Here is a 23643-nt window from a genome sequence, read left to right as displayed (position 1 = left end):
CAGGTCCCGCTCATCTCCATTGTCAGGGTTAGGGCACTATGCCCTTATGGAGTTGCATTAACCCCTTGCATGCTGATGACGGCCCCCATCAGTCATGCACTACGGCGCTCGTGTGCTCATGATGGCTGGGGGCCGTCATGAACCCGCCCACTAGCGATTCTGCCGCATAGGCGCAGAATCGCGGCAGCATGCAAGAGGTTAATGACACAGACACATGGTTAAAGTATCTGGAAGTGTCCCGGGCACATGCGCCTGGCCCCTTTTATTAGCAGGGGTCATCTGACCAGTGACACAAGTGATAGATTAGTGTGGGGTGAGTGTGGAAGCCAGTCCTGAAGGAGTGGCTGGTGGAAACACTGCATTTTACAAAGATTAGAACCTGACCAACTGTTCACTACAAAAGCTCTTGATAGGCCTGACCCATCCTCAAAAACAGCGCATTTCCTTGAACCACCAGAAAACACATCTTTTTGCGAAGATGATATGTTCTTAAAATACAGCATAAACCAATGGATCACTCACGCAGAATCATTATCTCTGGATGAGCGAACAATTGCCAAAAATGACAGCAAATGCACCCAGGTAAAAATGAGGCTGTGATACCCTCGGGTCCAATTCAAAACATTACTCTCCAAATTCTTAAAAACGTATATTTTCAGTTTGAAGACATTGTAGTAACAGAGTTAGTGAGTAAATCAATCTATTTAAACTGTTGCATTTACCTTTTGCACTAACTTTATAGTCATCCATTGAATTGTTGTACGGTATGTTTTCATTTGGTATAATGTTCATGGAACTGTTTCTCTGTAAAAGTTAAATAACATTTGAGAACGTTATATCCTAATATGTACATGTGCACATGCAAAGAAAATGTTGCACAACTATGGAACCTCCTGTCATCCCTACATTTTTAGATACGAACAATGTATTAATGGAGTGCATCACAAAATGCCCAGTGGGAGTCAGGGGGGCGTCACGGGGGTGGGGGTCACGGAAGGACCTGCTTAACCAATATTAATTGGGCAGGTCTCTATTTTGGATCTCCTATGATTGGCTACAAAACAGGGTTTCCAACAGCAAAATGTGTTCATACATCTAGCCCCAAATTCGTTTTATACGTGCTGCTAGCTGCTCCAATCTCTATGAGTGTGGAATGCAAGCTGTTACTAATTAACAATTCTCGAAAAATTACAAAATTAGCCTGAAAAATTCCCGGCTTAAACTGTAAGTAATATACATGTCCTGTTTAAAAATGATGTCCTTCTCTCTAATTCATCAATCATGGTTTCTATTGTTTGTACACAAAGTGCATGTTTTTATGTAATATCGTTTTGCTGTAAAAAACCACTAATAATGTTCGGTGAGATAAACTGCAGAAACACGTATTACATTTATTGACAAACGGTTTACAAATTATGCAATGATGCTAGGGATTGCTTAGAGAGTATTCACAAACAATGTGTTCTTCCTATTAGCCACTCCCTGTGCCATCAGATGTATTGTACTTATAGCTATATGCGTTGCTTGGGAATTTTTGCATTTATACTTTAGCACAACAGCTGGCAGTTTCCTCTTACCCTTTTTTGCCCTCGTTCTCTTTTATAGTTCTTGTTAATCTTTTTTGAGTGATTTATTCCAAGTTTTGTAGTTTTGAAAGACTCCAAACGTTTTTTCATTGTTCTTCGGAATATCTCTTTATTTTGTTTATCTTCTTCACAATGTTTCAGTTCATGACGACTGTAAATATGTTTTTGCTTTAAGAGAAAGAAAAAAATGCTTAAGAGCTGCCAAACAAACTATTTTATTTGTAAGCATCCATCATACTTTCTGAAACCCTTCCCATATCAGTGTCTTAAATAACAGTTAAACTCAACGTTTAAGAGCAGGTGTCTCCATCCAGTTGATCAATTTCAAGCTACCAGTAGCTAGCTGACACTTTCAGAGTAGCTCACAGCCTTGAGTTAATTTTGAAAGAAGCACAGGGTCATATTTTCCTTTTAAAGTTAAGGGAGGCTTGTGCTCATTTTACATCATTATCACCAGGCAGCTGATTGCAGGGCCTGATAATGAGCAGTGCTGGTGTCAGATTATGACCCAGGCTGGGGTACAGAGGTGAACAATTGCACTGAGGTATACTTAACTCTTAACTAATGTCCTTGTCAACTCAATATTAGACCATGAGAACAAGATGTTGTTTCTGAATACTTTTAAGTGGGAGAAAATTAAAATTAAAAGTTACCTTAATGATTAAGATTACTGTTTTTATTCCTCATTTTAAAAGTGTTGATTCACAGCATGGCTTTTGCTCCCAGTGGCCAAAGACACTATGTCAAATTTATAACTTAAAAAAGTACAGTCATTTTATTTTTTATATGGGAAAAATGTAAAGCGAAGAAACATATTTCTAAGAAAGATTACATCTTAGGCCCTAATTACAATGTCATAAATATAGCACTGTGTCTACAGGCCTCTGGGAGCAAGATGCCTGCTGTTTGTAAAGGTGACACTTTTAATTGGGGAAAAATATACAAGATACATGAAGTTAACTTTTCAGTTTGATTTTCCCCAATAACAAAGTATGGCCTTTACACATAGCAGGGATCTTGCTCCTAGTGGCTGGTAAACATTATGTCATACTTATCACTGACAAATACAGCCATTATTTTGAATGGGAGACATGTAAAGTGAAGAAAAATGTTCTATATCATGAATATTTTTGCAGAACTTTGCCTGCACTTTAAATTTGTCCCATTTAAAAAAAATTGTTGTATGTTTGTGTTACATATGTAATGGTGGCACATATGGCAAAATGTATGTCCTGTGCCACTAGTATATATAACACAGGCTCTCAGTCACCCATACACATATATACCATGTATACACACACATTTACATACATCCACAAAGACCACGTTCTCACTGACACATCGCAGCCCTTTCATAGTGCCCCTAGTCAAACCATGGTATTTGGCTCTATGGACATTAGGCTTGCCTCAATTAACCTGCCAATGAAGCTGAACGTGGGGGTCTCTGGTAACAACGAGCAAGTTGCTTAAGACCACAGTAGCTCATTCTGATGTTCACTGCTCAGAAGTAGAAAATGTTGGAGACCCCTGCTTAAGAGCTTTCAGACTGGTTCCATGGCAGAATTACTGGATACTTCCAACCACCCAACGACCCAGAGGCAATTATAGGTAAATTGTGTTTCTATGTAGAAAGTTGTCATATAATAATGCAAGACCTCTAGAACCTTACCCAAAAGGCCTAAGGAATCAGAAAAACCATGTGATCTTTGCAGAGGCTTATGATCATTTAAGCACATGAACATGAACGGAAATGAATAAAGGAAAATATACACTGGATCCCATGCTGGTCCCCAATATTTGGGCGCCACAGAAGGATCCATCATGGGTTGTGAGAGACTGAGTACACCCTTGCATACCTCATAGATCTCCTGATTATCACCTCTTCAGTGCCCCATTCACAAAAAAATCCTCAAAGAGAATAAGTTGTTAACTGCCAAACAACAAGTTAATGGTTTAATGTGATGGCTGTCTTCCTTAAGCTGACACACTTGACACTTTAGAAAAATGAATTGGTTTAGTGCACTCTCCTGTTAGTTCCTTGATTTTGCAATTTTAAATGGAATTGGTTGTCTGCTAATCGGGTACCACTCACTGGTCCAGAGTGACCTTCAAAACTGTCTACCATTCACTATACCCAAGCTGGTGCATTGTCCCCCTCGCACTCCTTTGTGTCCCAAACGTGGGTTCAACAATTCAGTTCATTCAGATTTTTTCATATATTTCATGCATGTCAAAACACTAATCCATGAGATCTTAATATATATATAAATGGTCATGTAGAGTAACTTCGGGATAATGGGTAACAATATTCCAAGCACTCTTATTCTATGATGCATCCTTTCACTGACTCATTAAACTGTTTTGTCATATGTACGAGTGTCCATACCAGTATAAATTACCACAAACATGAATAAACAGATGGGCAAATATATTTTCACAAAAAAAAGTAATGTCAGGCAATGGATTCTAAAATTATACCCAATGTTGTGAAAAACGAGTGTCTGAGCAACAAGGTATGTTAATACATATCTTTAATGACTTGTTAAATAACCTCCCCGGGTGCTTTAATGTGCGAAACGGTTGCTCGCATGCCAAGTTAGAAAGAATTTGGTTGGTTACATGTGTTTCATAAATAAGCAAAGCTCAAATCTTAACAAATAATGTTATGGTGTTTTTGTAGTTTGCTGTATATTTAAATGACCAACATAATCAAGGTACTATTATTTGATGTTTTGAGTGAAAAAGAAAAATGTGTCAACAGGTTGCTCAAATCTTTAAGGGAACTGAAGGTGCTAAAAAATTATCAAAGTCTTAAGGAACGTAGTTTCACATGAGTGTTTCGGTGCCCCTTGTGTGCAGCAAATTCAGCGTTCTCCTTTTCCGTCATTTTTAAGCATGATCTTAAATGCCCAATATACAAAATCAAAGACATAAACATACAATTAGATAAGTATGCCAATGAAATTAATGAGAGGAAAAGTAAAAAGTTCAAAAGAGGCACACTAGACCATAAACTCGGAGAAGTATACAAATGGGCAGAAGTACATGCATTGAAGAAACAAAACAAGGCCATTACACACACTCAGGGCAGTGGCACATCAATCTCAAATGAAGGAGCCAACAACAGGGATTTACTGAGGAGATAACCAGAATCATCGGAACAAACATCACAACACAAGAAAATTTATCACAAAGAGCATAAACCTCGAGGGGGTTACAACATCAGATGTGACTTTTTCACACATAAGCCTGACTGAAAACGAAAGACCTGTAGGGGACATGTTACACAAAGAAATGGGCAGGGAAAGTCAGACAAAGAGTTAACAGCGAACAACTTAGTGAATAATATTTCTCAAATGAATTTCAAACCGATACAACTTGCATTATTAAAAAAAGGAACATCTGTTCCAACTTATCACACCAATGAGATAGAGATTGAATTTAGTGTATTTATATTTTTATTACTCTCAAGTTGAAACACTACTTTGAAAACATTGTGGGCGATTCACCCTCAAAAATACAGGAAAAGGGGACACTGATGAACCTCAAAACCAAAAACACTTTTCAGGCTCCAGTTTGACACACTTGAAACCATGATACGAAAACAAAAAATCTGAGAAACTCTCAGTTATAGAGGACATCAATACTTCAATATGGCGAAGAAAGAGTTGAGATTAATCTGACAATGACTCTTGACACTTCAATGGAATTTTGCTCTGTTAACAAAGGTGGGGCATTGGTAATCATGAATAAAACATTTTGCAATAAAATGTGCATGAACACATTCTGGCAGGTCTACATATATAAGCATTGATATCAATCACTTGAAAGAGTTCAGAAAAATATTTGGCACAATACTGAAAACCACATTGGAGAGAGGGGGGAACTATCACAGAAAATGACAAACAATTTTTGATACAATCTCATCCCAAAAATACATCTATACACATGCTACCAAAGACTCATAAGGACACCAGGAACCCACTGTTTAGACCCATAGGTGCCCATTAGGATCACGGCAGATCGCCACCGCCCGATGACAGTTATCCATAGTTGAGGAAAATCATGGCATTAAGGTCATAGAGACATACACTTAGGGCAGGACAGCAGTAGCCACATTGCCCTTTAGGAACGGGACACTTACATTTTACATAGCACATATGGGAAACTGAGCAACTACTCAATGAGTTAATCTTTTTTTTCAATGTTACACACCTAGGGAACTTCTCATTGAGCGGGTATTCATTAGACATATGGGTTTTTATGAAATAATGGAGAACCAAAATGTCCTCACTGTTGCTACTAAAATACGAGTACATTTTACAGGCAGACGAGTCGTTGAACACCTTATCACGTGGACAGCATTAAAATGTGTTAAAAAATGGGGGACAATGAGAACACTGAATTGGCTGCACACGAGGAAAACTGAATGTAGGAGAGATGGGCTGCTATCCTATGGTCACCCCAATTTTTGCTTTTTGCTTCACTGGTTTTCGACTTAATGTGGCTGTGGGCCTGCTAATCAGACCCACAGCCTGCTGTTCTCTCTCTAAATTCACAGACATGTACTATAGGTACATCACCAATTTGGTACTGGACACCTTGTCAGCCCCTGTACAGTGCACTATAGGTGCCCAGGGCGTAGGTGCATCCAAGGCCTACCAGGGGCTGCAGCATACCTTTTGCCACCCCTGGCTGGTACTTAAATCGACACAACTGGCTGATCACTCCGCTGGGGCAAGGTGGTGTAATCACCCCTTGCTTAGATATACAATACCTATATCTAAACCTATATCTGGACACATATATACCTATAAGTCACTCCTATGGCAGGCCTTAACAATCCTGGAGGCAGAGTGCTTGGTTTTATGTGAGATGGTGCTCTAGCATTAGCTGAGCCTGTCTGCAGCTTTCGGAACCATTTCCTTATAGCTGTTCTAGTGATACTGCCATACCATATACTCTTAAGTGCATTATAATCCTCGCGGTTATTGCTAACTTTGGTTTGGCTTTATCAAAACATGTCGTGTTTGGTGTCATACACTTTGGAATACTACCCCCTCGCCAGTTCTGCCGACGGGGGTAGCATTCCACCCTTCTAGAGGGAGAAGACATGTTACTTTACTTAAAACGCGGTTAATTCTAACCAGAGCCCCAGCATCACAAAATGGATGCTGCTGCCACAGACACGAGTCTGGCCTCCTGCTGCTGACCGAAACTTGGCAGAGGACGCCTGGACAAAGGGTTTCCTGTCACAGGGAGGTGTCACACCACCCCAGACAGGAGATAGTGGATTGTAGCAGGGAGGGTTGAAAGAAACTAGACACTGTCTGGGCGCACACGGTGTCCCTGGGCAGATTCCAGTCAAACCGGTTCTGGGGCCATCCAGCCACAGTCCTGGCATGAAACTGGACAAAGGGAAAGGGGTGTAACCACCCCCTTCCTGGGTCCCACCCATAGGAGGGACCTAGCAGGTAATCCAGCCCCTTGATTTGGAATAAAGGTAGGAGCTGTGCAGATGCAGATTAGATTATCCTGACTGAAACTTATGAAATGAAACTCTGGACCCTTCGACATCCCACTCGACGTGGAAGACTGAAGAATCTCCCTTGTGGTCAAGGAGTGACCACCCTGTGCAAACAGGCACCATCCAGTACCTCAGCGTTTGCTTTGTTGCAGTTCCTGCCGGAACTCCAGCAACAGAGATCAACAAGACCCAGATTTCCTGCCTTCCAACAGCCTGATCCACAGTCTATGCAGAGCTGAGACCCGTCGATGTGACCTGAAGCGTGGGAGCGGCCATCTTGGAGAAACTACGAAGCGCTGACCGTGCAGTTCCCGAGGCTCCCTTGAAGCAGTGAATTGGAGTCTGAGAAGCTCTAGCCCCGAGCAGCTTTTGCACCGAAGCTCACCCCTCCACACTTGACGAGTGCTGCATGGGGCCCTTTTGCATTTTCCTGCTTGACGCGTTGGTCCGGTCGCTTGCCTGTTGGCTAGTGGCCCCAGTACCCATGAACCTAAGAATTTACACAGCTAGTCTGGTTGCTTAAGACAGTCCTTCGCTCCCCTGAAAAGGAGCACCCGCTCTGACCTTGCTGGTCCGAGTAAGAAGCAATCTTCGAATCCTGCGTGGGTTGCCTTTTCCAAGGCTTGTTGACTCCGATCTGGAAGCCGACACCGCCGACAGTGAGAGCCTTTGTGGGACAGCTTGTGATCCACTCCTGGACATCCTCGGTGCCCCAGAGTCCACGTGGCAGCGGAGACAAGCTTCATGACAAGCCCCTGATTGCGCCCGACATTGCCTGGTTCCTTCCTGGTTCCTTCCTGGTCACTGGCTAGTGACCCAGACTCTGTCCCCTCTACTTTCAGGTACTCTACATCTTTGATCCACCCTTGGATCACACCGGACACTTCTCTTCTGGACGCCTGCAGCATCTTCATCTCCAGGCACCATAGAACTGCGTGACGAAACCCGACACATCTTTGCACCTGTGCACCCGCTTCCTGTGGGTGAGGTAACTCTTGAACGCCGGTGCTCCTGTAGTGGTTTACACCTCTAGTGTCTAAGTCTAAAGTTTTGTCCTTCTAGTCCAGTCGGAAGACTCTTAAAACTGTAACTCGAAAACTTTTACGCACCATTGACTTTGCATTGGTGCATGCGTGTGCTTTAGGCACTGCACCCGAATCCCGCGGGCTACTCCCGTCCTAACTGCTGTTAGTCCAGTGTAGTCCCAGCGATTCCCAAGGCCCTAGGCCTTACCACTGATCGATTAGTGATTGTTACACCACTTTTTTGATGTATGGTTTGAGTGGCCACCGGCCTCATCCATAAACGTGCAACTTTCATATGTTATATTGTGCTTTTGTTTAAACGCTTGTGCTTCATTGCTCATAAAGAGTAGTGGGGATTATTCTGAGAATAAATACATATATTTTTATAATATATAACTTGTGTGGTGTCCTTTCATTTGATATTACAGGATTGCATATGGTAAAACAGCTGGCTTCACATGCCCTCTTGAGTTAAGCCTTTAAGGCTGCTTAGTCCATGCTACCCCTAGGATAGCTTGTCTATAAGTTGACTTACAACCACCACCATAAGGGATTGTTTGGACTGATACAAGGTGCACACACTGAAACACTCATGTCAAACTGTGTCCCATATGTCTCTGTCATGTCTCTGTAATGCCCTTTTGGCCCGTGGCTAGCCGCCTGCCCAGGCTAGTTTAACCATCAATTGTTGCAGTCGCAGAAAAAAGGATTTGGGGAGGACTATCGGGATGGTCATAAAAAGGAATAAAAATCTGGGTAGCACGACCATCTTTATTATAAATATACGTCCCACAAGAGATAGCGGTAGCTTGCACCAGGCTGCAACATCGTCTTCCAGTCTGCTAACAGCAGTGCCATAGTTGGCCCTGAACAGGATCTCCGAATCGGTGTGGAGTTGGACCCCAGATACCTGACCTCGTCAGTAGTCCACTGTAGTGGGTACTCCATAGCAGTGCATTGTGTGATAGGAGTCAAGGGGAAGGCTAAGGACTTTGACCAATTGACCCTCAGCCCGAAAGCGCACCAAAACGGACCACTTCTCTAAGCACCGAAGAGAGGTTGTGTTCCGGGTCTCGGACGTACAGCATACATTGACACCACAATCCTGTATCCCGGGAAGCCAATACCCTCATTGCCACGATATTCTCGAAGGGCACAGCCTAACGGCTCCGCCACCAGGGCATAAAGGAGGGTCGATAGCGGGCACCCTTGCCTGGTGCCCCTGCTGATAGGGAAGGATTCCGTGACCAGGTCCCCCAGTCTAAGCCGTGCCCTAGGCTGGTGGTAAAGCGCTCCTATCATCTGCAAGAAGGGTTGTCCTAGGCCCATGCGTTGCAATACCAAGCGCATAAAGGGCCATTCCACTGAATCAAAGGCCTTTTCCATGTCTGGAAATACTGCGAGCACCTCCCTGTCCTGTCTCAGATGTTGCATCGTGCCCAACACCGTTCTGATATTGTACACCAGGTTCCGGCTCGGGATAAACCCGGCCTGTTCCGGGGCCACCAGCTCCGGTGCCAGGAGAGCTAGTCTGGTGGCCAAAACCTTAGCGAACAGTTTAGCATCAACGTTCAGCAGAGATAAAGGCTTATATGAGCCACACTCATCTCGGGGTTTGCCAGGTTTCAGAATAGTGACCAGGAGCGCCTCCCTCATTGATTGGGGCATGCTGCCTCCCACACATATATCGTCAAGTAAAGCCGATAAGTGGGGGAGCAGTTGGTCTTTGAAAGCTTTATAAAAGCCCACTGTGAGGCCGTCTGCGCCCGGGGCGCTGCCCGACCTCATGCTCAACAGAGCCTCCAATATTTCGTCCTTTTCTATAGGGTGCATGAGGAACTCCCTGTCGGCATTGGTTAGTATGGGAATGTCAATATGGCCAAGGTAGTCATTTATGTCATCAGTCATGTCCCCGCCCTTAGATGTGTACAGGTCAGCATAGTAGGCCCTGAACACGGACGCAATGACCGCCTCGTCAGTGAACACCTCACTATCCGCAGACTTCACCTCCGTGATGTACTGTTGTTCCCTCTTCCCTCTCAACACTCTGGTCAGAACTGCACTGGGTCTTTCACCCTCCCCGTACACCCTGGCTGTAGCGTATTTCCCCATGTGTTTGCTTTCCCTGTCGGCCTCCTCATGATATTCCGCAAGCAGCATCTTAATGTTCTTGTCTATCTCGCTGCTTGCCAGACTGCTCTGTCTACTCTCCAGGTCAGCTAGTTGTTTCTCAAGGTCAGCAAGTCTTTGTCTGATGGACTTAAGAATACCAGAATGTTTGGACATCGCTACTCCTTGTATGTATACTTTGAATGCCTCCCAAACCACTTGAAAACTGTCTACGGAGCCCACATTGGCCTCAAAGAATACATCAATTGCTTCAGCAAGTTCCCCCCTGAACACAGGGCCCAGAAGGGAATATGGCGGGAACCGCCACGTGAAAGGCGGAATAGCCTTATCCGGGGTTCGTATCTCCAAGAGTACAGGCGAATGATCAGACAGTGTTCTAGGTAACACTTTGCAGTCCTTAATCTGACCCAGCCTAGATGAGGAAGCAAGCCAATAATCTATCCTGGTGTGTATGTTATGGTAGGCGGAGTAGTGTGTGTAGCCCCACTGTTGTGGATTCCGGAAACGCCACACATCCTCCGGACCCATGCACATCATCGCACTCTGTAATTCTAAGGCGGCAGCCGGGGGGCTGCGTCAGGGGCCAGCTGACCTGTCCAGCGCAGGGTCAAGGGTGAGGTTGAAGTCTCCCCCCCAGAAGAGGTTATTCGGGTCATAGTGTCCAGCCTTTGTGGCGAGGGCACCATAGAAGTGTGGCAAGTCATAGTTGGGGCCATATGTGTTAATGACTATGAAATCCAGTCCCTGTCCCAGACACCTAGATATAACAAACCTGCCCTCAACGTCCGCCTCCAGGGTCTGTAACGTGAGTTTGGATTTCAGATTCACCCAGGTTAAAACACCCCTGGCATGTGAGGTGAAGCCCGCAGCGGCAATGTTGCCCTCCAAGCCTCTACATTGTAGCATATTGCTGGTCATAGGGAGATGAGTCTTTTGAATCAGCGCTATATCTACGTGATGGGGTTGCAGATAACTAACGACTTTCCGGACCTTGCGGTGGTCATTTAGGCCACAGACATTCCAAGTGAGTGCTTTAAAGCTGGGGACATGTGGGGTTTCAGCCTCAGTGGTCTTGTCAGCCATTACAAAATGGAGTGGGTGCCCCAAGTGGGGACATCGCGCACATAACGAATGCGTATGAAGTGTCAAAAGTCAGATAGCTAACACCCCTATTTTTAACAGAACATTTCTTTCCCCAATCCCCTCCACCCCCTCCCACAGCAGACAAACCCCAACCCGGCCTTGCATGGTCGAACCCCTACCTCCCCCCTCCCTACCCAAGTAGCAAACTAGAAAAAGCCCAAAGGGGCTAGAGAGGCATACAGCGCGGGGGCCAAGGTTGCCAGGCAGGCTGTTAGGTAACTGTACAAAAAGCTAGCTAAAGGCCCGGCTCATCAGCCACCGCCTAGTATCGTGTTCCGGCTTTTTTCCAACAGTCCAGCACAAAATGGCCGTGGGCACGCCCAGTCCAAGCTTAATGTTCATGAGCGGCAGCTCCTCCATGCCCCCCATAGTCCGAGCACCCCCAAATTAAATGTAGCGACCACAATCCCACCAGGCAATTGATTTATAGGACGCACGGAACAGTAGAGTCTTACCAATGATTAGCTCAAGCTTGACCTCGCACCCAGGTAGACTGAGTACCTCCAGCTCGGGATAGCAGCAGGTGCCAGATTCCAATACAGTCCCAGGCCTGGCACCTTACTGGAGATGGGGGTGGGAATGTGCAGTTCGATATGCAGCTAGGCCATAATCAGGCCAAGTCAGTCCTGATCGTCGAGCTGGCTCGGAGTCTCTTCGCCTGTGTGGACCTGCAGCGACAAAGATCTGTTGTCCAGGCGTCGAGAGGGGACTCGCCAACTCTCCGGTTACGTAGGAAATCCTGCCCTGCCGGGGAAGGGTCTTCAGGTACGAGCAGCCGTTGGGGAGCGACCGCAGGCAGCAGGGGTATAAGTGTTGAAGAGGCCTCTCCCCCAGCAGTCACCCCAGTGCGGACGAAGAACAGGGGCCGTGGGGATGCCCCTGGTGACCTGTGACTCAGCTCCTCACCGATGTTGAATTTCGATCCCCCTGGGTCCAAGTACTCAAGGCCCGCCGGCCTCTGCCAGCTCCCTCCTGCCGCACGCCGTAGCACGCACAACAGCGTCCAATTTACGCTAGGCTGCGGATCGGCGGCCTCGCCGTCGGGTCAAATAACCTCGGGCGTCAGAGTTGCAAAGCGCCCCAAGGATTCACAGGTCGGTTCCCGCTGCACCCCAGATTGGTACAGGCGCCAGTAGGTGCTTCCCAGCAGCAAATAAAATTAGCCGGTGTAGGATAAATTAAGGATTAGTCAGGCGGCAGCACGGAGCTCAGGAATCACACGTCCGCCATCAGTGCCGGCAAGCTCCACCCCCCTTGGCTTTTGGCTTTACGGAATCTACTTTTGCTCCTCTGAACCCACCTCCTTGCCTCTTTGAATCAACCCCTTGCTTCTGCAGCTCCTGTTGGCCTTAAGGCCCCACCACCCTGTCTTGCGGCTTTTTCCCCCATTGTCTCATTGTTCCTGCCAGGAGGGTATGCAGGGCCTGCGTAAAAGAGTCACTGGCGTGTAAAAGCTCCTTTACAGCTTAAGACTTGACTGATTTTGACAACCCTGCTGCAGTAGACTAGTGTGGCAATACAGAGGTTTTTATGCTAATCAGTCGGAATATGGGATTAGTGCCTTGAAAAGCCAAACACAAATACAATCACTATTAGGAGGGGGCTATGAAGCAAGCAAGCCTGTAGCCAGCTGCCAGTAGTTAGCAGCTGGCAGTGAACAGCCAGCAGCCAGCAGAAGCGGCTTGATAAAAAAAAGTACATATAACTTGCTAATCTTTTGAAATATACGCTGGAACAAGGTACACAGGAACCTAAGGAGGGTATCCGGTTCAAATAAATATGCGATCTGGCAAGGTCAGGAAAACACCAGGCGACAAATCAGGAGCCTCCAAAAAAAGATCTAAGGCAAATCAAATTACTAAGAAAGAGGCTAACAAAACTTGTGCAAATACTAAACTAAGGACTCCACTAATCTCACCAATAGCCGCAATGTTTGGGAGATCAACAAAGAGTACCCTGGGGTTTCAAAATCTTAAATTTCAATTGCTCAAGAACTCAGGTTCAGTCATCTTTTCAGCAACAGGTGACACACTAGGCCTGATGACTCCTCTGGCTCCCACTAAGGTAGTGCAACGGCTGGAAAGCCAAGTAGTGCAGAATTTGTCCAAAACTCCAACAGGACTGACAACGTCACTACCAATGGCTAAACCAGTGCAGGACTTTGGTGAGACAAACTCCTTGGAGGTCAGTTTGAGCAACAAACATGCTGCAGTTGTCCTGCCTCGCAACATATCTCAACAATCACAGCAATAGTACATACTGACTCCACACAAATCCACCAAATTGGATGCCAAGTGTTGTCAACAAGCCCAATTATAACAGAAGGATTAAACATGTTATGTTATGTTATGCGTTTTTATTGGGCGCACAGATGCTCCAGCCAAGGAGCGTCCTGGCGCCAGACAAGGCAGCTGCACAACACAACGAAACAATAATCAAGCACAATTAAACTAAGGGAATAAAAAGGTTTCCACCGCTCGGCGAAAAGAAAGCAGATCCCCAAGGGCACGAATCGCCGGGGGAAGGGAGTTCCAAAGCACCGCTGCCCGAACTTTAAAGGAGCGCCCGCCAGCTCTACTCCGCTTAAAGCGCGGGACAACAGCCATTTCTAGATCAGCAGATCTTAAAGCTCGGGCTGGAATGTAATGGGCCAAGAGTGTCGACAGAATCACAGCTGGAGACCCCTTCAGAATCTTGTATGCGACACAGAGGACCTTAAACTGGATCCGCTGGGCCACCGGGAGCCAGTGCAATGAGCGCAGAGTACTGGAAGTGGGGCAAGATCTAGGTAATCCTACCACCGATCTTGCTGCAGCGTTCTGGATCCGTTGCAGACGTCCAATCTCAGCCTGGTTCAAACCTACCAACAGGGAGCTCGCATAATCCAGCCTAGAGATGACAGTGGCTTGGATCATGAGCTGCCTCGTGGAGGCGTCAAAGAACTTGAGCACTGGACGGAGCCCGCGCAGAATACCAAAACAGCAGGCCACCGTACGCTTGGTATGGCAAGCAAACGTAAGGGACGGGTCCAGCCAGACCCCGAGGTTTTTAAGCTCGGCGACTGGGATGGGAATCGGACCCAGATCCCCTGGCCACCATCTCTCTCCCCAGCGTTCCGGTTGTTTGCCAAAAATCATGACCTCGGTCTTACTAGCGTTCAACTGGAGACAGTTGGACGTCATCCAGCCGGCGACCGCCCGCAGTCCTTGCTGGAACCTGGGGGCATCAACATCGGCATCCCCGCTGATCGTAACCGCTAGCTGGGTGTCATCGGCGTATGACACCATTGTCATACCCCATTGCCTGACAACCTCAGCTAGCGGCCTTACGTAAAGATTGAACAACGTAGGACTCAGCGAGGAGCCTTGAGGAACCCCCAGGTCCAAAGGATGGTATTTGGACTGGTACGGCGGGACGGTCACGCTAAAGGCCCAATTGGCTAAAAAAGACCGGAACCACTGGAGAGCGATGCCGGTGACACCGACTTCCTCTAAGCGCCGCAGAAGGATCGGGTGCGATACAGTGTCAAAGGCGGCGCTCAGATCTAATAGCACCAGCGCCGCCGTTTGACCCGCATCGAGCACGGAGCGAAGATGCTCCACCATATACAGCAGAGCCGTCTCCGTGCTGTGACCGGCCCTAAATCCATTCTGCGTCACATCGAGGACGTCAGCATGAAGTAGATGTTCCGAGAGGACCGCGTTGACATGCGCCTCAGTCACCTTAGCAGGCCATGGTAAGAGTGAGATTGGTCGATAACTCTCAGGCTTGCTGCCATCCAAATTAGGTTTTTTAAGGATGGGACGAACCACAGCTTGTTTCCACTTTAATGGGACTACGCCGGAAGTGAGCGACGTATTGATCAACGAGCATAACGGTGAGGTGTCATGTACCGCTAAGTCTTTAAACACTGATGAGCAAAGCGGATCCTCAGGGGACCCCGACTTCACTTGGTGAGCCAATTTATCAAGGCTTTCCGGTGTTAAAGTGGGAAAGGAATGCAACCCCTCAGATGTTAATGGCTTAAGAGGTGGATTAGCCGAGGGATTCGCCAACGGGAAGGCCCGATAAATGGCGTTGACCTTTTCCAGGAAGAAACCAGCTAGTTTTTCACAGTGCTCATCGGAGCTCTGGTGGCTCGTCGTAACCTTTTTAGCAGTGAGATCTTTCAGCACCTTGAAGATAGCCTTAGACGGGTTAGAACTCGTCCTGAATTGTGCAGCATAGAAGGCGGCGCGGGTTCTGCACACTGCCCGGTGATATAATTTCACCGTAGACAGGTACAAGATTTTCTTCCCGCTATCGTAGAATTTGCGCCAAGCCCGCTCTGCACGCCTACAGGAAACCTTCAATGCCCGCAGCGAGTCATCATACCAAGGGCTGGATTTACCAGTCCCCACTTTACAGCGTACAATTGGGATGAGGGTGTCTAAGGCCCTGGTGACCCAGTTACAAAACCTATCATAGACCTTATCAGCTGACCCGGTGGTGTCAAATGGGTCGGTTGATAAAAGATGGAAAAATTCATCCAGCTTTAGCTTGTTCCAACGTCGTCTCGGGATGGAACACACCACTGACGTAGGTTGTATAGCCGGTGTCGGGCAAAGGATCTGTATCAAATAATGATCAGTCCATGCCAATGGTGTATAGCTGGAAATACAGGCTTCCGAGAGGTTGGTGAAAAGCGGATCGAGGATATGGCCCCCTGAATGGGTGGGCTGTAACACCAGCTGAGTCAGCTGGAGCGCCTCAAGATCTGCCAAGAAACTGGACACCGTAGGGCTAGCTAGATTGTCAAAGTGCATATTTAAATCCCCTATGATGGAGAAGTTAGAACACCCTGCAGCCAGTACACTAATGGCATCTGGTAGCGCCGCTCTAAAAGCTACTTCACTCCCTGGGGGCCGATAGATCAGAAGCACCGACAGGGTGAAATTAGGCGTAATGGCTACCTTAAACATTGCGCTCTCACAGCCCGAAATTCTTTGACCCAGCCAGGTACAAGAATAACAGGACTTAACTGCAAGAGCTATCCCTCCACCTCTGGAAGCTCGGTTAAGAGTGAATACCGAATATTCCGGCGGAAAGGCCAAGTTGACAACGGCCGTATCGGCATCCTGCAGCCAGGTCTCGGTCAGGAAAAATAGGTCTGGAGAGTCATCGCCTAGCAGGTCAAAAATGGCTAGATGATGCTTGACAAGCGACCTAGCGTTTAGATTCCAGATGCTGATAGAGGGCTGTGAACAAACAGCCACAGTGCTGCCATCCCTACAGCCCCTACTTAAGGGGGCGGGAAGAGTGAAACATCCACACCCACACGTAAAAGGGCCGCATAAGGGATCAGCCCGAGGCGTGCCACAGACCCCCAGTGACTGATTGATGGCAACAAGACTATCTCTAGAGTAACACAGCATGATGGACAGGGAAACAGCCAGGAGCAAAGTCAGAGCCCAGCCACGTCCAGCGCGTCCTGTCGTGGACGGGCGCAGACGGGCAGGACTCTGGCACGACTCCGGCCACGCGAGGACGCGCCCGCTGCGCGTTACCGCTGCGCTAAGCGGGGAGCTTTAAGTACCTGCCCCTCCGTAGCTCCTGCGCACTAGAGCGCTCGCCGGAAGTAGTCCCTGCCCACTCCACTACCACACCACCCCAAGATGGCGGCCAATCCAAAAACGGACCCCACCCCAGAACCGGACCCGCACAAGCGGCGGTGCTCTCACGATAATAGTGCAGGTAAGGGGGCACACAAACAGGGGAAGAAATCCCAGATAAAATAAAATATTTCACAAGAAGTTTTAAAAGCTTTCTAGTCAGCAGTAAAAAGCGCCAGTAACAAGCGCCAAGCGCACAGCAGCGTAGCGCAGCGCTACCTTGTCAGGGCGAGCTCCAGGGCGACTCGCCTTAAGTACCTGCCCCTCCGTAGCTCCTGCGCACTAGAGCGCTCGCCGGAAGTAGTCCCTGCCCACTCCACTACCACACCACTCCAAGATGGCGGCCAATCCAAAAACGGACCCCACCCCAGAACCGGACCCGCACAAGCGGCGGTGCTCTCACGATAATAGTGCAGGTAAGGGGGCACACAAACAGGGGAAGAAATCCCAGATAAAATAAAATATTTCACAAGAAGTTTTAAAAGCTTTCTAGTCAGCAGTTAAAAACAATAGCTCTGGAACACCCGGACTCCAATGAAAAAAACACAAGGGGAACTTATGTGCGATTATCTAGCATATTAAAAAACGAAGGAGAAAAAATCCCGGAGAAAATTCTAAAAAGTCAAGTTAATAAACAAAAGCTCGAAGAACGAAATAAGCTGGATAGGGTCCTATCTAATGCCCAGGACCATGGACACACATTCACTTTTCAAAATTCGCAGTGAAGTAACGAGGAATTAGATTACTCATGGTTAAATTCCCAAACACCACAAACTGACAAGGATTGTTCGGAAATTAAAAATCACAAAGAAAACCTGCAAGAAGCCTTTTTAGAGGTCCCGGAAAATGCGTGCATGGAAGATCTTTTGCATAGCCGCAATAAAGGGCTAGTACAACAAACAACGTTGCCACAAAAATGCACTACCAAATCTTGGCAGTCTCCTAAGCCCATCGTAAATGGCAATTTAGAATTAAATACCTCACTTGAATCAAAGGAAAATGACAGACAATACCCCTTGCCTGACAGCGGAGTAAAGGTTACGACACAGATGCAGATGGAACTCTTACTCCCGCTGTTACGAGCATTGCAAGCATCTACTGACTATGCAGTCAGATATGCTTGACATCCAAATAGATTTAATGAACATTATAACAACTTATATTGCAGGTATCAACACAAAACTGGATAATTTAACTAATTTAATAACGAGAGTTCAATCTATTTATTCACCCCAGCCTTCTATATGTACATGTGGTCCAATTGTAGATAAGCTAAGTTTTTTACCAATTTTAATGGAGCAGATTATTTATCTTAGCAAACAAATAGTTCACCACATGAAAAAAACGAACTAGATAATACTGACTCGAACACAAAAAAGCAGCCTTTGACAATAGTGCCAGTTTTGGTACCCAGAGTTGAAAATACAACTCAGCCTACTAGTACGGATATGGAAGGACCAGGAAATGCTGAGAAAAAAACAAAACCAGCTGTTTCTCCAAGACAACCATCTACACATGTGCAATCCAGACGGCAATAAAGAGAGAAAGGAAAGCTAGAAATAGAATAAAGGATCATACTATTGGTAGTTCTCCCAAATTATACCCAATTTTCACTGTATCACGTACAACTAAGAAATTAAAAGGAAATCTAACAACATTGACATCGGTAAATCCACTGCAAAATCAACTTAAATCAATCAAAGGATCCACAGGAACAAATATTGAATTCCCAGAGTCTCTTGAAATCAAAACCACTGATACCTCAGTCTTAGTACATGCGAACTATGAGTAGGAAAAGGAAACATATAAGGCAGATGATATAGGCGGTCGGTGTGTTCAAGAACACAAAAAGGAAACAGACAGAGAAGAATCAAAAAATTGCAAAAAACAAACTCCTTTAAATTCACAACTTATATCTATGGAAAGCTCACTGCCTTCAGTCCAGACAGTCGTATCCGGAATAACAATAGGACCTAATGCTGCTAATGATTCAAATACTTATTTAGGAACAAGACAACACTCACTGAATTCTGACGGCACACTGCAGGGAAAAACGATTAAGAGTACAGCCCTGTCTGACATTTTTAGAACTATTGTAGTAAATGAGGAAAAGATAAAGAGAAATCAGTTACCACAAGAACAACTACAAAATAATATTCCAAATCAGATAAATTACGAATTGAAGGATAGTACACATAAGGAAAGCCCAAGAGACTCACCAAAGCTTAAGCAGTCAAAACAGCAGATATTATGGACACTGTGTGATGGGCTGGTCCCACATGTTCAGGAGTCATAATTAGATGCTGTAGATGTGGCCAGGTAGAAGTAGAAGTAGTTTAATAAGTTCTTAGATGTAAAGAAAGAAGCCCCACCAGGAGCAGCATCCTAGCTGCTCAGCCCATCCTCAATTGACAACACTCATACACCAGGCACCCAAGCATTCCACTCACACTAACATTCTAACTGGAACACTCACACTGGCTGAGCAGCTAGATGCAGAGGAGTAAAGGAACATATGTACAACCTGAGGATACTACACACCGGAATACGAGTCACAAGGTGTCTTTACATCTAACATGGGCTTCGATTGGAATTCATAGAGCATATTATCAAGCACATTATCGCCGCTTTATCGGCAGTTTCCTGCCGATAAAAGCGGCGATAATGTAACGCACGTTCTTGTTAATATGGCCCCTAGTCCCTTGGCAGCGATCCCAGCCCTAAAGCAGATAAACACAACAAACTTAATGGCAGTTGAGTTCCTTCAAGCAGCCCGAACAGACTCTAAAGAACAAACACTGACTACATGCCAATCTGCAGAAATTGCTCCGCTAATATTAAACAGTTCCCAACAATTTGTGGACTGGGGTATAAAACTATATGTCCCAACAAATTATTTACATCAAACAAAGCGAGATTGTGATAATTATCTGGGTAACAAACAAGTGTTTTCCATATTCCAGAGTGCCAAAGGACGTTCCCGTTTACAAGCAAGCTTGGATAGTAAAGTCATAGTTAGAAATCCAATAAACAATTCAAATTCAAATGATTGGCACTGGCTTCCGGGAATACTAGACACTGACAACAGAGAATGACAAAGAAAAAAAATTCGGAACCCTCACGAGGAAGAGAGTCACATAATATCATCCAACACAGCTTGGGCAAAGAAATACTTTGAAGAAGGTTTCCCACTGCAAGACTGGGCCTTCTGTGACGTAATTGCCTTACAAGAGACGTGGGCAATGGAGGACCTTCCTATAGTTGGATTTAGTCACTACACAGTGTTGGCAGAAAAATGTAATGAACTTGATCGGGCTAAGGGGGGCCTGGCAGTTTACATAGCATTAGCTCTAAATATTACTACGGAACTATTGAACTCCCCGGATCCAAGCATTCAACTCATCAGACTTACATACATTAGTCCAGGCAAAGCGACATCAGTAATACTAATCAACTATTATTTGCAGCCAAATGTAAAAAAAAAAAAAGGAAAACAATGCATTACTACTTAAAACAATCTCAGAACAACGCTGGGCTCAACCAGCTTGGAATATAGTTTTAACTGGAGACTTCAATGCAAATTTGATCCATACACCTGAGGAAGATGAGATTCCAGAAGCGGATAATATCTTTTGGAGCATACGGAAACAGTTACCAAATAAAACAATCAGACAGGACAAAATTGGTCAACAGCTGGTAACAACTTTATAATACTAGGGAATGCATGTGATCAATGGAAGATCGGAAGAAGATACTCCACCCAAATATACGTATCATGGACCAAGGACACAATTGATACTTGACTATACAATCATTTTGCTCCCTCTAATGCCACTCCTTGCTCATTACTATATTGAATACACTATATTGAGCGACCACTCAATTCAGCATATTGTTTTTACCCTAAATTTAACACGTTTCCAATACTCTGCACCCCAGGAAGACAACTTGAATACAATAAATCTAAAACGCCTCCTTTGGTCAAATGGTAGCAATCAGGAGCAAATTAAAACAACAAAAGTGCTACTTACAGAATCTATTGAAAAAATATCAACATGGTACAAGCATGGTCACAATTCTTGTTTGATTTAACAACTGCAAGAGTTAGCTCTAGTCAAAAGATACCATGCACTAACCCACACACAGGACTAACAAGTGAAGTAAAAAATTAAGAACAGTCATGAAAAAAACACTAAGGAAATTACAAACAAAAACTGTAATGATATTGCATGGGAAGCATTTCTAGAGCAGAGAAAACTTTACAAAAAAACTATGGGATAACAAACGATCAAGAACAGACAGTTTCTGGATAAAATTTTTACACAATGCAAAAAATCATAACTCAAATAAATTCCGGCAAACAATAAATGAATTGATTCGGCCAAGGAACATTTTAACTTCAAATGTAAAGGAACAGGAATGGGTAAACGATATAAAGCAGAAATTTGTTATGGAATACTACCATCCCCAACATACTCAGATAAGCCAGGCTCATTGAACTCGTCGACAGCAACTAGGTGTTGATGACCAACTCACTGTAACAAAAGTGATGAAGGAGTCCTCTGGTCCATCTACAGTACCCGACATAACTAAAATCTCCCATATACAGAAGCCATAATAAAAAGCACAATAAATAAAAGTAGAAGTGCTGGAGCTCCAGGACCCAACTGAGTGCCGCAAGCCTTTTTCAAACATGATCCAACCTTCTGGAGCTCTACATTAGAGAGCCTCTATTTAGAAGTCGAAATTCTAAATTGCATTCCGGAGAGCTGGCAGGGATCTATCGTCACACCAATATACAAAGGGGGAGAAAGAACAAATCCATCGAACTATAGACTTATAGCATTGTTGGATGTAGAATCAAAATATCTTGCCTCCCTGATTTTGGAAGATCTGGTTAATTGGTCTAATAAATTCAATTTGGTTCCTGCAAACCAAACTGGATTTATAAAAGGGATAGGAACAATATCTAACATCTTGTCTGTCTTCCTAATTTCAGAGAAATGCAACAAAAACAAACAGAATCTGCATCTCCGTTTTATAGATCTAAAAGCTGCGTTTTTGATAGTGTGGACCGGCAGCTTTTGTGGACCAAACTGCGAACATTCCAGAAAGAATTCTAAAAGGCCTAATGTTATTTTATACTGACACATGGATAAGAGTCAAACTTGGGAACCTTTTAAGAGTTTCAAGAAAAATACTCACGAACAAAGGCTTGAAGCAGGGATGCGTTTTGGCCCCTAACTTATTTAACCGTTTCATATCAGATTTGTCAGGAAAACGTAGTACAACTAATTCACACTCTCCACACCTTAGTACCTTACTCCTTTTGCATCTTGCATAGGCTGATCACATTGTTCTAATTAGCCTAACAAAGTTTGCTTTATAGAGATTATTAAAAACACTTGTAGAATTTCTATCAGTAAACAAATTAGAACTTAATACAACAAAAACGAAAACTATGCTTATCAGTAAACGGGCTACACAACAATACATACGGTTAACGATGTACCCGTCGTATTTTTTAGATAGTAGTATTATGCTCCATGGTCAGGTAAGCCTGGGTGGAGGGACCTGTAGACTTTGACTCAGCATCCCTCCTGCATTTCAACCTGTTCTGTCCCGGGTCTGACCGCATCCAGGGACAGAACAGGTTGAAATGCAGGAGGGACGCTGAGTCAAAGTCTACAGGCCCCTCCACCCAGGCTGACAATGGGGCATAATACTGCTATCTAAAAAATACGACGGGTACAGCGTTAACCGTATGTATTGAAATTAGATACATACATTAGGTGTGTCTAATAAATAATTCCTTAAATATTAAGGCTGTCTTAGAGGAGTGGCATACATGGGGCTGGCCCCCATGTTGTCCTGAAGAAAAGGTGTAGGGGACACCTTGAAACATGTCGACAGGATACTAGGGATTGTGACCACATAACAATTCCTTTTCCCTGTATCCACCCCTTTTTATTCATACCAACTAGAGGCAGGAATAAAATATTGGCTTACTAGTTAGGTATTTTTAATTATCACCCACCACCACTCCACCATACACTGCACTACACATAGCTTCACAAAAGTGTTCCTACGTATCCCTCGCAAGTCGCAGCACGCCCCAAGCAGTAGATGCTTGGGATGGCCCCAATGATGAAGCATGTCACCTAAGGGCAACTTTGGGTGAGTGAGGGGACTCTAAAAAAGAATTTTCTTTTCCAAGACAGTACACCCAAAATCTGGGCTGTCCTGCAAAATCCTTACACTAGCTAGGTTCACATGATCCATCATTTTGGATTTGAGTGTTTCACTTTACAGTTCAGGAGGCCGAACCTAGCAATAGCCTCCCTCTCCCTCTTTTCGATAAACTACACAGCAATACAACACCTGGATAGAAGGAAAGTGCTTAGAAAATGTATCAAGCTACAAGTACCTAGGATTTTACATAGATAACAGACTGACCCACTGCAATCATGGGAACTATATGGCTCAACGGGCAAGTGCACTAACTTTTGCCTATAAGTCACTGGCGAAGAAACTGGAGGGTCCATCATTTAGTCCACTGATCTTGGTTATGACAGCTAAAA

At 45.1% G+C, this 23643-nt stretch overlaps 1 protein-coding gene across 2 annotated transcripts in view; it reads right to left on the bottom strand.

The window, feature by feature from the left end:
• SLC9A3 (solute carrier family 9 member A3) overlaps positions 1–23643 on the bottom strand; it is a 1113267-nt gene that overhangs the window by 130649 nt on the left and 958975 nt on the right. For both annotated transcript variants that reach the window (XM_078687678.1, XM_078687679.1), the window contains exons 13-14: positions 1578–1754; positions 723–804 (exon numbers count right to left, since the gene is read on the bottom strand). In XM_078687678.1, coding sequence (XP_078543804.1) covers positions 723–804; positions 1578–1754 — 259 coding nt within the window. The remainder of the gene's footprint in view (positions 1–722; positions 805–1577; positions 1755–23643) is intronic.

Source organism: Lissotriton helveticus, chromosome 4_1, assembly GCF_964261635.1.
Source record: "Lissotriton helveticus chromosome 4_1, aLisHel1.1, whole genome shotgun sequence".
NCBI classification, from domain to species: Eukaryota; Metazoa; Chordata; class Amphibia; order Caudata; family Salamandridae; genus Lissotriton; species Lissotriton helveticus.
Note: the sequence above shows the minus strand (reverse complement) of the source record. Positions and strands in the feature narration are given on the sequence as shown.